At 37.5% G+C, this 15,358-nt stretch overlaps 2 protein-coding genes across 2 annotated transcripts in view; both read right to left on the bottom strand.

Moving 5' to 3' along the window:
- Positions 1-997: 997 nt before the first annotated feature.
- Positions 998-9,392, bottom strand: LOC106677784 (uncharacterized). Its single transcript, XM_014415900.2, has 2 exons — positions 9,262-9,392; positions 998-3,610 (listed from the first exon to the last, which is right to left on the bottom strand). Exon 2 carries the CDS (start codon positions 3,512-3,514, stop codon positions 998-1,000), a length of 2,517 nt encoding a protein of 838 aa, XP_014271386.1. The 5' UTR covers positions 3,515-3,610; positions 9,262-9,392.
- Positions 9,393-14,517: 5,125 nt separating this feature from the next.
- LOC136796559 (uncharacterized) overlaps positions 14,518-15,358 on the bottom strand; it is a gene marked incomplete at its 5' end in the record, with an annotated part of 29,542 nt that continues 28,701 nt past the window's right edge. The window contains one exon of the mRNA XM_067050606.1: positions 14,518-14,902. Within this exon, the coding sequence (XP_066906707.1) occupies positions 14,518-14,902 (385 nt within the window). The remainder of the gene's footprint in view (positions 14,903-15,358) is intronic.

Here is a 15,358-nt window from a genome sequence, read left to right as displayed (position 1 = left end):
TATATATATATAGACGGACAGGCTCCGCAAATAGATCAGTCTTTGAGAGCACTTCAAGCGTTTCATTTCGCACTCCTCTCTCTCTTATTATTTTTAGTATATAGAGGAGCGCTGAGATGAATAAAATAGTGTTTCAGTTGCAACTGGGAGTGTCATTACTTGTGACAATCTGATTTGTTTCGGCCTGGAATTTTATAATTATCATCTATCTGTTTGATTTAATTTTCAACCTAGGTTTCTCTGTATTCAGGTTCAATAATATTTCATCTTCCCATAAAATGTGGAAAGTTTGATCGTTTGCACTGAAAGAAAGCCAATATTTGTTCCATTCTCAGTGTAGTATTCATTGGCATCCAGCAATTGGTGTAGTTAATGTTTTAGGGGATACACATTTGCCTAGGTTTCGCCAAGGATTCTTAGGTATGATTATTTTTCTTTCACTTACCTGTATATGGAGTATATAGCAAGGGGAAGTATTGTGATTCTGCAAAATTTGGAATTCGCGTTTTGGACGGAAACAGTCAGGACAGAGGTCCTCTGAGTCCAAATAATAGTTGTTATATATTTTCAGCAATTAAACAACGATATGGTTCCTTCAATTAAGTCATTGCTTAATATTATTATTATTGTTTAACTCAACTGGTTACTATTTCACAAGAATTTATAGCATCTATAAATTATCTATTTCATAAGAATTTATAGCATTTCATTTTGTCAAAAGATACGGATATTATTTATTTACTTTTATATATTTTAATGAATTGTTAGTAGGTATTAAGTATTTGGCCTTGCAATTGGTGAGCACTACCGCTGTTAAATATTTTCTGTGAAAAAAATATATCGTATTTGAAATTCCTGTATTTAACGATATTCTAAGCAATATATTTTTTTCTTATGTGGGAGTTTCAACGTTAAAATGAGCCCAACATATAAAATAAAGAGAAGTTAATTATATTATGAATAAGAAAGATAAAAGCTTTAAAAGTAGTTAGGTAGTTTATATTGTCTCTTCCTCCTCCTCATTTTCCTCCAACTCCAATTCATCCTCACTAATCCACTGTGAAACACTAATATTGTTATTTTCATGAAAGTAAAAGTCCATCTGGCGAAATAATTCACTTAAATCGTGAATTTTTGTATCAAATGTGTAAAAAATGTCATATAAAAGCTTCTTTCTTATTTGTATCCATTCTTCCTCTGCTTTGTTACCTGGTGGTGGATTTGTCATTCCTGATTCCTGTTTTCTATTTTGGCTAACATACGACTTGGTTCCACCACTTCCTCCAGATATTGCTGTAGTATAACTATTATCCGTGGTATTTTTTTGGTCTTTCGGTTGAACGCCTTTTTTCTTTGTAAGGCGTAGGACAGGTCCTGTAGAATAAACAGACATTTCATCATCATCTTCCGAAATATCTTTTGAGATTATTTTGACTTCTTCATCTTTCTTTCCAGGAATATAGTTCGGAATTTCGGTTGAAGCGATATAGGTTTCTAAAGTATTTTTGGCAAATCTATTCATTTTAATTAATCTATTTTCCTCACTTGAGGATTCTATTGACGAAATATCAAGTAAGAAAAGTTCCGAAATCGTCATCTCTTTTGGAATATCATCTATTTCCTTGACTTCAATTTCGTAAGAAGGAGAGATAGAAATGTTGTCTTCTATAATATGTTTTAACCTTTCTTGGAGTTGTTCATTTAAAATATCATCAGGTATTTTTTTTTTGTAAATATCCTCTGGCTTTGATTCGTCGAAATCAGTTTGTACTGCTTTGTCATAAGGAGGGTGTTTTTTACCTGTTTTCACTATTAGTATTCCTGGAAACTTTTTAATGTACTCTGCCTCATTAATTTCTAATTCTTCAGTTTCTATTTCTAATGTCCCACGTATTTTTTCTTCTGAACTGATTTGAGCTTTAACGATTCCTTCTGGAAATTCTGTTCCCTCGACATTTTTATTTCTGATATTTAGTATTGACATTAATTTGTTTTTAAATGAAGTTACATCCATTTGATTTTCGATTTGTTGAATTTTTTCCGAAAAGCCTTCTTTTTTTACTTGGATAGTATCTCTTATTCCTTCTGTTTTCTCTTCTTCTTCATTTGACGATTCTGAGGTGGAGGAGCTTACAACTACTATCGGATCATCGAAATAAATTTTCTCTCTCATCATGAAGGTTTGAGTCCATTTGGAAGCCATTTCTTTTTCTTCTTCAATAATATGTTTCTCGACCTCTTTTACAATCACTAGTAGTAAGGCCTGAGTTTCTTTTATTGGCTTACTATAAAATTCATTCCGAGGTTGAATTCTTCTTAAAACTTTTGAGGTACATTTTCTCATTGGTAAACCGGATATCAATCTTTTCTCATCCTGTACAAATGACAAGTGCTGTTTATTCCACTCAAGTAACAATGATTCTTGAGCTTCGTCACAGTACGAATCTACTTCATCTGTTGATTCATCTAGAGGTGTTATTAATCCCCAAGCGTTTTTTTCTCTAGCTCTTCTTATTATACAGTGATCCATCGGAAATAGACGATGAGATCCATTAAACCTTGCAAAAAAATGAGCTTCAGTCCGCTTAATGTGGTCGGTAATCGTTCTAATTTTTTTTCTTATACATTTTTTGCTATTTTCCTTTTCTATATTCTTTTGTCTCTCGTTCTTCACATATCTTAATATTTGAGACGACATTGGTTCACGAGGTAACTTTGCTTCAACTAATTCGGTCTGTGGATCTAAATTAGGTTCATTGTTCAGTTTCTCATCAACACTCCATTCTGATACATTCGAGATAATGTCTGAATCAGTGCAGTATATTACTTCATTAGATTCCTTTCTTTCGTCAATAGAATGTTTTCTTCTTTTGAATTTACCTTTATATTCAGTAAATAATTGCTTAACAAGGGAAAGTTCAAAATGTACATCTTTCCCTTTGTCAAACAACGCTACTAAAATGTTATTTATGATTTCTTGAACATCACTTGACTTAACAACTCTTTCTAATCGCTTGTCACATTCTTCTTCATTTTCGACAGATTCCTCTTCTGATATAAGTTCACTATCATGGCTGCCTGTTTCATCTGTATCTGATGTTTCCTCTTCATAATTATCTAAAAATTCAATGCGGCTTAACAACATAGATTCGAGAATCGGTTTTAGAAAAGAACGAATATCTGCTTTAATAAACTTTTTTCTACGATGTTGGAAAATTTCACTGCTAGTTTTATCCAGATTTGGAGTAATTTTATATAAATCAATTTTCTTTTCTTCGATATCCTCAAGCCATATTTCAATATCTGTAATAATATTGGGCCTTTTGGGTTCTAGATTTCGATCTTGATATCCAAATTTTTCTTTCAGTTTTTCATCATCTTTTTCAAATAAATATCCGGAATTTCCAAATAAATCAACTACGTAATGCTTTTCTTCTTTACGATGAAGCGGATGAACAGGAACTTCCACCCAGGTTAGAAGGCTGCCTGCTCTATACAGTTGGCAAGGAATCATATAGTAATCCGCCAAAAACTTAAAAAGTATTGCCTTTTCCAGATGGCCTCCTATTCGAAGTTCTCCTATTGGGACAACTGAAGATTCAATTATTGTCTGAAACATAAGATATTATTATTTGTAAACACGATAAAAAACTCTCAAGATGTATACATAAATAAATTACGATGTGCAATAATTTTGTATCATTTATTGTGCTACTACATCACTTACAGCAACAAATTTAAATATAATGTTTTTTTTTCGAATTCCATTCGTATCCAATTCTTACAATCTGAAATCTTTCGTAAAATCCTAAATGCTCCTTACTTAGTCATAAATAAAATCATCCACAAAGACCTTAATGTTCCATAAGTAACCGATCAAGCCCAAACCAGAAATCAATCCTTCCATTATAAATTCCCAAAGCACCCAAACCCACTAGTGTCTAAACTTGTCTCCTCTTCTATTTCTGACTATTCCCCGAGGCACCAGAAAATAAGATGACCTCGAAACTTTCTAAAGCAGATGTATGGGTCTATATATGTTTCTCTATATGTCTGTATCATACCGTTATGATCTAACATCACATTTACTGGATGTATTTTTATGTAACACTTACGTGCACATGGACTGAAAGGCTTGAAGAAAAGAGGGAACAGAATTAAAACGCACGCTTATTAGAAAGATACTGCTTTATTATCTCTGTGATGCTCCTTATAGACATTATTGGGGTTTATTTACATGGGGAGTTCGGCTCTGGCCGTTGACAGACACATATCGGGTTCACGCTATCCAGCTGTTGTTGTCCGATTCGATTGAAAATCAGCACAATCGAAGAGATAGAGGCAAGAGAGTGATCTGCCGAGTTTAAAATAAATGGAGCCGATATTTGGAAGTCTAGCGAGAAGAGAAGCAGCGATACCAAGTCGGGTCGGCTGCCTTATCAATTGGAAGGTACAGACTTGTCACCCCCCACCACTCACTGGACCCAGGTGGCTGATAATCAAGGTCACCGTATCTTCGCAAATCATGTCGTCTGTTATCGGAGGAGCCAGCACCCTGTATTGTTATTGTAATTTTTGTGTATGTGTAGCTAGTTTTAATATTATTGCATGATGGGGGATTTTTTTTTTGTATTAAGGTGTGATTGATTGTTCTGTATATTAGTATTGATATTGAATGTGTAACTGGAACACATTAAATAGCCAGCTGTACCATAGTTGTTTGGGGAGAAAGAAATTGATTTGTGGCTCTGGTGTTTTTTTTTCCTCTCTTCTTTTGGGTTCTCTTTCGAGATTTTGTTTCTTTTTTTTTCAGTGAGAACGTCAGTTTGCTGGCATGGACGACGGACATTTATTATGCGTAGCAGTGGTCAGATAAATAGCAGAAATCACTTGGATTTCTTCTTTTATTAAATTTGTTTATCGGATTTTTTTTTGATTTTTTTTTATTAACCTATAGTATCTATGTATATTATAATTTATCTGGTATTTATATCTATTTATATACTTTTTTTAACTTGACTTATTACCTAGTGACTCATTTATATTAACCAATTATTAACTTTTTTATATTGTTTTAACAAGTTTTATGTTTCTTTGTTTTTTTTAACCATATTTATATCTGAAATGTTTGTATATATATTTTAACTTAGTGACTAACATATTTTTTAAATCTGTTTTTAACCCAGCTATACATTTTTTGTATTTATTTGTTCATGATTTTATCATTTTTGTGTGTCTTTAATGTTTGTATATATATTTTAACTTACTGACTCGAGATCTTAAAATACTATCATATTTGTTTATTTATAATTATAATCATATGAGCTATAATTTCATATTTGCATGCATATATCTATTTATTTAATCTTGAAACAATTTTAAAGCTATATGTAGCATATTTATATATATTTCTTTTTTTAACTAATCGTCATTTTAGCATTTTACTTAGTAAGTAATAAATTTTAACCTATTTATTTATTTTTAACTTGCATGATGTTTTTGTCATATGAACAATAATTCTATATTTATATGCACACATATTTATTTATTTAATTTTTAAACAATTGTTATATTCATCATATTTATATATTTTTCTAACTAATCGCTATTTCAAATTTATACTTATTACATTTATATTTATAAATCAGGTATATACCTTTCTATATTGATTCTTAATGAATCCTCCGTGCAGGTGAAAAGGTCTCGGTATCTGTTGGTGAATTATTGATGAATATAGGAAATATGAGTTCAGACCAACAGAGGCCCGAGAGATTCGAACTGGGACAAACAGTATGGGTTCCAAGAGCGGAAGGCATTGTTCTGGAGGCAGTGGTGGTCTCCGTGATGACAATGGATGCCACTGGAGATTCCGAAAAAAAGTGTGTTAAGGTCGAGTGGCAGGATGAGAAATGGGTAATATTGGGCAAGACGGTTTCAATCGGTGATGTCTTCCCAAGATTGCCTACAGTACCGCAGACAAATGAGACGGAAAAAGAACAGGACAGACAAGATCCTCCTCCACAGACAATTGAGAAAGTCTGTCCGGTCTGTGGGCTGACTTTTAAGGGTGATAGAGGTCTTGGAACCCATATAGCGAAGAAGCATCCCAGTGTGGCAAACAACAAAAAATTAAGGGGCTTACTAACTATTGTACGTGACAATGAGGTCGGAGAGGGGGAGATAGTCCATATCAAAATAGAAATAGGCAAATGGTCGGCTGCCTTTCACGATATTATGAAAGTTAAAAATTTTAATTCTGCGGATTTCGACAGGGCAGTAGGCGATTTCTTGAATTTCCTTTAAAATATTAACGCCAAACTGCCGGGCCCATAGCACCCTGCCATCTAATTCTATAAAATGAGGAAAAAAATAAAAACGAAATGGCCGACAAGGGTGCGGGGAAGGTGTCGAATCCGCAAAGAGCTAATAAGGCAGATAGGGACCGTCGGCAGGAGCAGTACCACTATGAATTAGCCTAATACAATTATTATAATAGAAGGAAAAAAGTGGTACAGAGCAACATGAACACCAACGCTCCCAAGCAATGCCCATTAAAGATAGCCGACATAGAGAAACATTTCAGAAGCCTATTTGAAAAAGAGAATCTCCGAAAACGTGCGGATTATGAGAAAGGCGCCCGATGCCAAATTAGGTGTCCATAGATAGTCGGATCGTGAAGAGGGCTATCAAGTCGACATCGTTGGACTCATCGCCGGGGCCGGATGGTGTGTTGGTCCGCACAATAAAATACTTCGAAGTAACATCATCAAGTATATTGCGGAGATCATGCTGAAGGTGGGATATGTACCAGAGCCTCTACGCCAATGGCGCACAATATTGGTTTACAAGGGTAAGGGAGACCCAAAAAGTATTTCCTCCTGGAGGCCAATAACGATATATTCGATTGTGAGCAAAGTCAAAGTCTGTGACTTCAGCAAAAGTCAAAAGGACTTCATCAAAGGTCTGCCGGAAACACATGTAATCGCCGGAATCATCGACGCGATCATAAAAGATGCTAAAAATAGAAAAAAAGACTGCGCGGTGGTTTTTGTGGACGTTGTTGGTGCTTTTGACAACGTTGGTCTTGGACACATAGTGAGCTTGCTGGAGGCAAGAGGTGTGTCATCCAACCTTACAAATGTGATTGCGGCTCTCCTAACCACAAATAAGATAAAGATCAGTATTGGAAGACACACAACTAGCCAGGTCAGTATCTTGTGGGGGGTGCCTCAGGGAAGGCCCTTGTTGCCTTCGCTGTTCAACCTAGCAATCGAACATTTGTACCGCGAGCTCTGTGATCAGGAGTTTGCCAATAAGTTTGGATATGACCTAAAAAGTGATCTAGAGAGAGTGGTCCTCACAGGGTTTGCGGACGATCAGGCTGTAGCGGCGCGCGACAGGGGTTCTGAGGAAAGAATAATAAATAGTGTCCAGAGGCTGCTCGCGGAGATTGGTTTGGCAATTAATGCAAAGAAAAGTGTGGATATCGTAATAGACAAAGGAGAGCTGCGGTCAACAAGGCTCTCCCTTGAGAATATGGAGGTCATCCAAACGGCAAAAGCCGAGGACACCATCAAATATCTTGGATGTACATTCTCTGGAGAGCTAGAGGTGGTGACAAATATAACTAATAACCTCGATAAATTAGGGAGTTCGTGCCTGTTCAAGCCCGAACTGAAGATCAGCGTTGTCAACCAATACTTGTTTCCGGGCCTTGTTTATCCTATCCAGACTGCTTCCCTCACAAAGATACGTCTTGCGATGTTGGAGGGCATTGATACTAATATCCGCAGGAGTATCAAGGCCATCATCGGGCTCCCCGCTAACACCTCGTCGGCGATACTGTACGCACCCAGGAGGTATCGAGGACTGGGTCTGATCCGCTGTCAATGGGAAGCTTCACTACAGCATTGGTCCATTGGCCAGCGATTGTCGAATGTTCCGGATGTTTCCCTCTTTCAGTCTATATTCAGTTACGAAGACGTAATCGCGGCATCTGCTGATAGACTTGGTGTGGATAAGGGCAACCAAAATGTGAGAACTCTACGGCAGTCGTTGCGTGAGAAAGGTTTCGAAGAATGGGCCAGAATTCCGACTTCGAATTCCGCAAGATCTTCGGAGAGAGAGAGTTCACCGTGAGAGGCCTCTAGTTTGGATCTCGTGGAACAATGCCAGATAGAACAAGGAGTTTCTTAGAAGGCCTAGGTTAGCATCGGGGATATTGCAATCTTAGCAGAAAATATTATTTTGGACTCCCTGGGGATCATACACCATTATTATTCATAGGAAATTATTCATTGTTTTATTTATTTATTTTAATTTGTAGACCTGTCGATTTGTGTGTTTTAACTTATTTATTCATTAAATTATTTTATTTTATTAGTAATATTATTTTTTTAAAACTTATTTATCCATTCAAGTGTTTCTTGTAACCGGCTTTTTATTATATTTTCCTTTGAATATATGTGTTAGTCCCTTTCTTGTAAAATGTATTTGTTTATTTTTTCGGTGAACTGATCTACTGCTGTGACTATTATTAATGGTCTGATCTCACATTGCCGTCTAATAGTGAATTTGTTTAGCGGGTCATTGGAGAGGATCTAGAAGGGTTAATTTGGGAGAGTGAATTTGTTGATCGGGTGAATTAAAAATTGTGAAATGGTGAAATTGAAGGAACAGAAAAGGGAAAGAAAAAAGGGAATGAATTGAAATATTTATATTTGGTGTATAGACTGAAATTGATTATAAAAGGAAACTGTAGGGAAAAAAACTGTTTTCTTTCTATGTAAGTTGCTGTAAAGTACTTCAGCATAGATGAATAAAGTATTTCTCTCTCTCTTTCTCAACTACAAAAGAAACTGGAAAGATTTAAACGTCAAGCTTATAAATTCTAAGCCTCAGCTTTAGGGACTGGGTTGGGGAATGATAAAAGGAGCATTATATATTTTATAAATAGCAAAACATTATAAATCAAAAGCTCACCATGATAAGGAAACGATAGTCTCAAGCAGAATACTCTCAGAAAAATAAAATCATTCACATTCAGTCACATTCAGTCACAGATCAATTTTAAGAAGCTCAGTAACTGAAATAGCACAAAAAATCGGAGAATGAGCCATATCTTACTTGTATAATACCCTTTGGCTCAATTCTCTATTTGAACGAATAAGCTAGGTTTCATTCGTATTAAGTGTTGTAAAGTACTTTTAGATAGTAAATAATAATAAATTATTCTGTTGTTGTAAAATTAGTATTACACACCTTTATTGCTCTTCTATGGCAATGTAATACATGCGACGAAGCATAACCGTAAGGGCCTTGTAAACGCTCACAAACCTCACGGCTTAATAATCGCAAGGCACAATGATAAAATAGGCTACAACTATCGCTTCTGAAAAAGAAATTATGGAATTATTGTAACCGTAGCACAATGAAATTAATTCTGTGAACAGCATATTCAGTTGGATCAATTAGATGAATATTGATTTACGCCTTAAAATTATTATTTTATTTAATATTTAACAATGTTCCTCAAATAAGAAATCCTAGAACCTACACCTGTCAGCTGTTATCGTCCACAGGCTGTAACTTCCCCCACCAGTTTACGAATAATTCTCGTAAACTTATACTGAACAATATGATAACATATACAATAAAAAAAAAAATCAAACTATTTACAATAAACTATTGTCAATAAACAATAAGCCTATAGTACACGTTAACTCCATCATATACAAAAGAAACATACATATATCAATAACACTGTAAACAAATTTTTCTAAAGTTAATACGTAAATTAACCCTTTTTTAAAAATATCTTTATTGAAATTTACAACTGTATATTATATAATACATTTAGTAAATATGATCTTAGTTAAAATGGAATGTTGCAGGCGTGTAGAGCAATTACCCATTGGTAGCACTCTAATGACATTTTACATTAGCTGGTCTCAAGGCCATCTTCTTTTCAGGCGCCTCAGAGGATTGTCAGGAATGGAAGAGGATACAAGGTTAGAAACTAGGGGGTTTGAGAGTTTATAATGGAAGGAGTGATACCTGGTTCTGACTAGATCGGTTACATAGGGAACATTAAGGACTTTATGTATGATTTTATTTGTGATAAAGTAAGGAGCATTGAGGATTTTACGAAGGATTTTGTATTGTAAAGATTGAATACGAGAGGAATTCGAAGGTTTAGTGGAACCCCAAAGCTCAACTCCATATGTCCAGATTGGCCTTATTACAGTCATGTGGATCAGTCTTTTGTAATGTGTTGGAAGTTTAGACCGTTTGTCTAGTAAGTGCTGTAATAGTCGAAATCGAAGTGCAGTTTCCTGTCTTTTCAGTCTCGTATGAGGATTCCAGGTTAATCGTTTGTCCAAATGTAGTCCAGGGTAGCGGATCTGTTCGACAGGAGTAAGAGTAACATTATTAAATGAAACTGTAGGACAGTCGGCAGGTTTACGACGAAGAGTAAAGGTAAATTTATCTTAATCCTCCAATTACGACACCATTCTTCGAGGGATGTGATATGAGATTGGAGAGTTTGAGATACAATTAATGGGTTATTATTAACTGCGTGCACACATGTGTCATCGGCATAAGTGGTGAGGATAGTGCTAGGATTGGTTGGAATGTCAGATATAATATAGACGGTGTAGAGGATGGGACCAAGGATACAACCTTGAGAAATTTAACTTAAAAATAAAAGAAAAGAATCATCACAAAATAACATGAAAAAGACATGAAGAAAGGCATTTTTGAAATTTATGTATACAAAATTAACAAACAAACTAGAAAAAAAAACTACATTTTGTGTAGTCCAATCTAGTTATGGCAAAAGGAGGACACTTTATATTGTGATTGCCAGAAGTTTTAACTGTTCATTGTGGACAGTTCTCCTCATTCTAGGATCTTTGACACTTTCTATTGTAGCAATATTGTTTCATTAATGACGATCACTCTGAATGGGCTCTCATAACTCTGTAGCTCTTTCCCTCTGTTAGTTCCAACTTTCCTATATACCACCGTCCCAATATTTATTTTACCCATTAGGTCTCGATCAACATAACTTGAATATGTTGGGCCACTCTTCTACTTTTTTCCCGGCAAATCCTGTCCCTAACTTTGACCCACAACTTTTGCAAGGCCATCACAACACCGGCCATTTCGTCCTCTCCGGGCAAAGTACCACGGTATTCCCGTCGACGCCCCCGCATCCCAAAAAGAATTTCGAAAGGGTGAACCCCGTAACTGTGTGTATGAAGTGGTTGTATGCTGCAACTCCCTTTTCCATCGCATCATTAGGTTCCAGTCCTCTTTCTAGCCGGTACACTCGTTGGTGGCCACTTAGAGTGGTATGAAGCCGCTCTATCCCTCCGCGGCTCTTTGGATGTTGAGGTTCCACACCACTTCCAATATTCTTATTTCCTCTCTGATGGTTGCGTTGTAAAATTCTCTCCCACTGTCAAAACAAATTCTTTCCATATTCGGGGATGCCATAGAATTGAAACCATGTCTGAAGGGCTGGTATAACCACCTCCACTGACATGTCCTGTACTAGGTGTGTCATGGCCACCTTACTGAATACATCGATGACAGTGACCCACATATAACCTTTCCAGGTGAAAGATTCAACCTGTAAGTAGCAGAGCGGCGCGTTCGCGGTAGGAGTCTCTTCTTGACACGATGGCTGCCGATCATATTTCGTTATATTCGCGAGTTAACGAACGCTATAGTATTTAACAGCTATTATTATAAACAGACTACCATTATAAACTATATAGTATAAACTATAGACATCTGGCACATTTCGACAGACACTGACTATAGAGGAAGTGACCTTTCCTTAGTATTCTATACCAATGTAAAAAAAGCAAGGGTTGACACTTAGGCAGGTACAAGCTGTCATATCACAATGGACTTGCATCAGTCTAACTATTTTATGTTTAACACATGTAAGTCAGTTGTCACGAGTCCTTAGGTCATTCCAAATTCTTGGAATGCTGGCCACCCTGTTCTTACTTCTAATTTCATAGGCTCTCTAGGCTCCGCCTAATTCCCTCAATTATCTGATTGGTCCAAACCCCTTCTCCTATTTCACTATTCTTCCTACCCCCTCTTCTCAAGTATTCATATATATTTCCTAGACTAGATAGCTAAGCAAGAAATTAGAAGATAGAGACTGAGTAACAGTAACAGTAACATGTAGTTCTTGTAAATATGTTAGAATAAAGTCATTTTAGTCTTCACTGATTTTTGTGTTATGTAACTCGCGAAATATTTGCGCCGTAATGCTTTTAGAGTCTCGTTCAGCCCACGATGATTAGTTTTTCCTTGGTGATACGCCAAGGTTACCTTCTTTTGATGTTCTAGGTCTCTCAGGGCATCTACCATCGATGTACATCGAATAAATGATCGATCTACGCCGATCTTTTCCGTCCTCTACAGCCGCTGTATCTTTTTCCACACTGTCGCATTTCCAATATATAAATGGTGGATTTTACCGGCGTTGGATGCTTCTTTCAGCGCTCTGAAGATTTGGTCCTCTTTAACACCCGGTTGAGACTAGATCGTCGTAATGGTTCTCAAGCGGACTACTGTTATTCTTCCGGGGCCCACTCTCTCAAGAATTGCCTTCCAACTCCAAACGTTTCCCCTTGGTCATTTTCTATTTCGCCATAGCCACGACGAGAGCCAATCTGCCACGACGTTTTCCTTGCCAGGTTTGTACGTGATTTTCATGTTGCACTGGCTCAACATTTCTTCCACCTTGTAATTCTCGCCGACGATTCTTTTAGCTTTCCCACCCATTGCAGGGGCCTGTGGTCCGTCTTGACCATAAATTGTCTCCCGAACAAATAGGGTCGGAAATGCTCTATTGACCATACTACTCCAAGTAGTTCTCGTTCCTAAGCACTGTAACGTGCTTCTGCCTCTGTAAGACGCCTACAAGCGTAGGCCATGGAACGCTCTCCTACCTCACCTACCTGAGACAGCACTGCTCCCAGCGTGTATTCACTAGCGTCTTTTGTGAGCGTGAAGTGGTTTGGAAGTCAGTAAACGCTAGTAATGGTTCCTTCTGCAACTGATCTATACATTTTCGTATATAGTCTTCAATAGCCGGTTTCATTACTATCGCACTACCTTCCTTAGCAAGTTGTTGAGGGGTACCAGGTGTGCCACCACATCAGGGACGAACCGACGACAGTAGTTTAATGCCCCTAACAATCTCCTAATCCCTTTTATGTCAGTCGGCACCGCCATCCGATATAACGCTGCTACCTTCTGCACATCCGTTCTAACACCCTCCTGAGATATAGTATATCCTAGGGAATTTATCCGTTTTTGTCCCAGCAATGACTTCTCTCGAGATAGTTTTAGTCCAAAGTCTCTAGTCTCGCATCCTCTGGAAAACGCTCTTTAAATGTTTCACATGGTCCGTAACCAATTTACTAAATACCAGTTGATCATACCTGTAAACCTGGCATACTGATTCATCTATACCTCTCGAAAATTCGTTCATTAACCCCTGAAATGTAATGAGAGCGTTCTTCATCCTCGTAAATTCATATTTTCCTCTTTCAAAAGTAAAAGCCGCTTTGTGCTAGTCCTCTAGGTGCATACGAATCTGGAGATACCCTGGCTTCCTGTCTGCTATTGTTTGTTGGCAATAGTACATCTTTCATCCGATTTTAATAATCGATATCCAATTACTATTCTTACTACATTACTATTCTTTATCCAAGCCCTCACCTTCGCAAAAAGATCACAACCAATGATCACCTTATAATCCCTGGGCATCCTAATGACTACATGAATTGTTAAAATGTCCCCTTTAGCTTCCCACTTACCCAGTCTAACCTATATCTCCCCCTCTACACTGCATGACCAACCCAGAGAAATTAATTTACATTGGCAAAACTTTACATGGAGAGCCCTCCCCTCGTCGCTCAATTTCTCAACTACCTCTCTACAAGCAATGGTGTTTGAACTGGCTGTGTCCACCGGACAGCATACTCCAGCGTTCACTCGGGTTAACATACCGCCCTTCTCTCCTTTCATATATTAGTTTTTCAATGTGCGGTCGCCTCTCTGCTTACATCCTCCTAAGATCTCACTTAGTGTCGTCCTTCTTCCTGGTCTTAGCTTCCCTGCACTTCCTTGGCTACTTTGCTGACAGCAATTCATCCACTTCGTCTTCAGTTTCCGATAATCCCGAAACTTCTTCTTTTTCCTGTTCTTGGTTTTACGTCTCATAATCTTCTTTCCCTGTTCACCGTTTTCTCCTGACCTATATACTTGTACTCTCTTCTTCTCAATGGCGGTGGAGTAGTCCTTGGCTGATTGTACGTAATCCTTCTCCATCCTGGTTCTTCCACATCCATTGGATTCTTATTCCCGGGCGCTTTTGTCTATATGTTTCTGAGTGCACTCGACGAAGGAGCGTTCTTTCGGCATTCTCTCCTTCTTCTCCAGCTCTTTTACCAATTGAATCTTTAGTACATTGGATAGGAATTACATCCAAAACTGTACTTGAATTGTCTCCATCATTTCGCTGAGTTTATTGGCGATTCTATTGTAGCATGGCAGGAGTTCCGCGGCATACTGCCCATCAGACTGCCTCGGATTCTTTGTCCCCTTTATCATCATAGATATGTCCTCTTCGGGGGCCCACTGTCCTCCTCCAAATGCCTTCTTCAATCTCGCCTTGATCACGTTCCAGGGTGTCTCTTCATCAGCTTGATTTTGATTGAGGATACTTCTTTTCACCCTACAGACGACTGCTGCTCTTAACGCCTCAGTATCCTCACTGTCGAGCAGGTTTTTGACTCTCTTCGCATCTATTCGACCAATCAGTTGATCATCTCCTTTTGGGAAATGGCTTTTCTCTTCAGTGAACCTTTCAAGGTCGGAAACTGCCTTTATTAAGTCCTGGGCGGTTGCCGCGCGTACTTTGACCTATTCCAGCATCGTGGGGCATGAGCTTCCGCTAGTTATATTTTCGGTTGTGGTTGAATCTCTGCCGGAGTTGGGTTCCCTGAAGCTACACGGTGATTAGCTGCAACTGGAAGCGGGTTGTTGTAGTTTAGACCCTCAATGTTTAGAACTGCCTATATATTATTCGCGAGTTAACGAACGCTATAGTATTTAACAGCTATTATTATAAACAGACTACCATTATAAACTATATAGTATAAACTATAGACATCTGGCACATTTCGACAGACACTGACTATAGAGGAAGTGACCTTTCCTTAGTATTCTATACCAATGTAAAAAAAGCAAGGGTTGACACTTAGGCAGGTACAAGCTGTCATATCACAATGGACTTGCATCAGTCTAACTATTTTATGTT

The sequence above is a fragment of the Halyomorpha halys genome, unplaced genomic scaffold (genome assembly GCF_000696795.3).
Source record: "Halyomorpha halys isolate HHAL.00 unplaced genomic scaffold, Hhal_1.1 Scaffold108.1, whole genome shotgun sequence".
In the NCBI taxonomy this organism is placed as follows: Eukaryota; Metazoa; Arthropoda; class Insecta; order Hemiptera; family Pentatomidae; genus Halyomorpha; species Halyomorpha halys.
The sequence above is the reverse complement of the archived record's forward strand: the minus strand, read 5'-3'. Positions and strand labels throughout refer to the sequence as shown.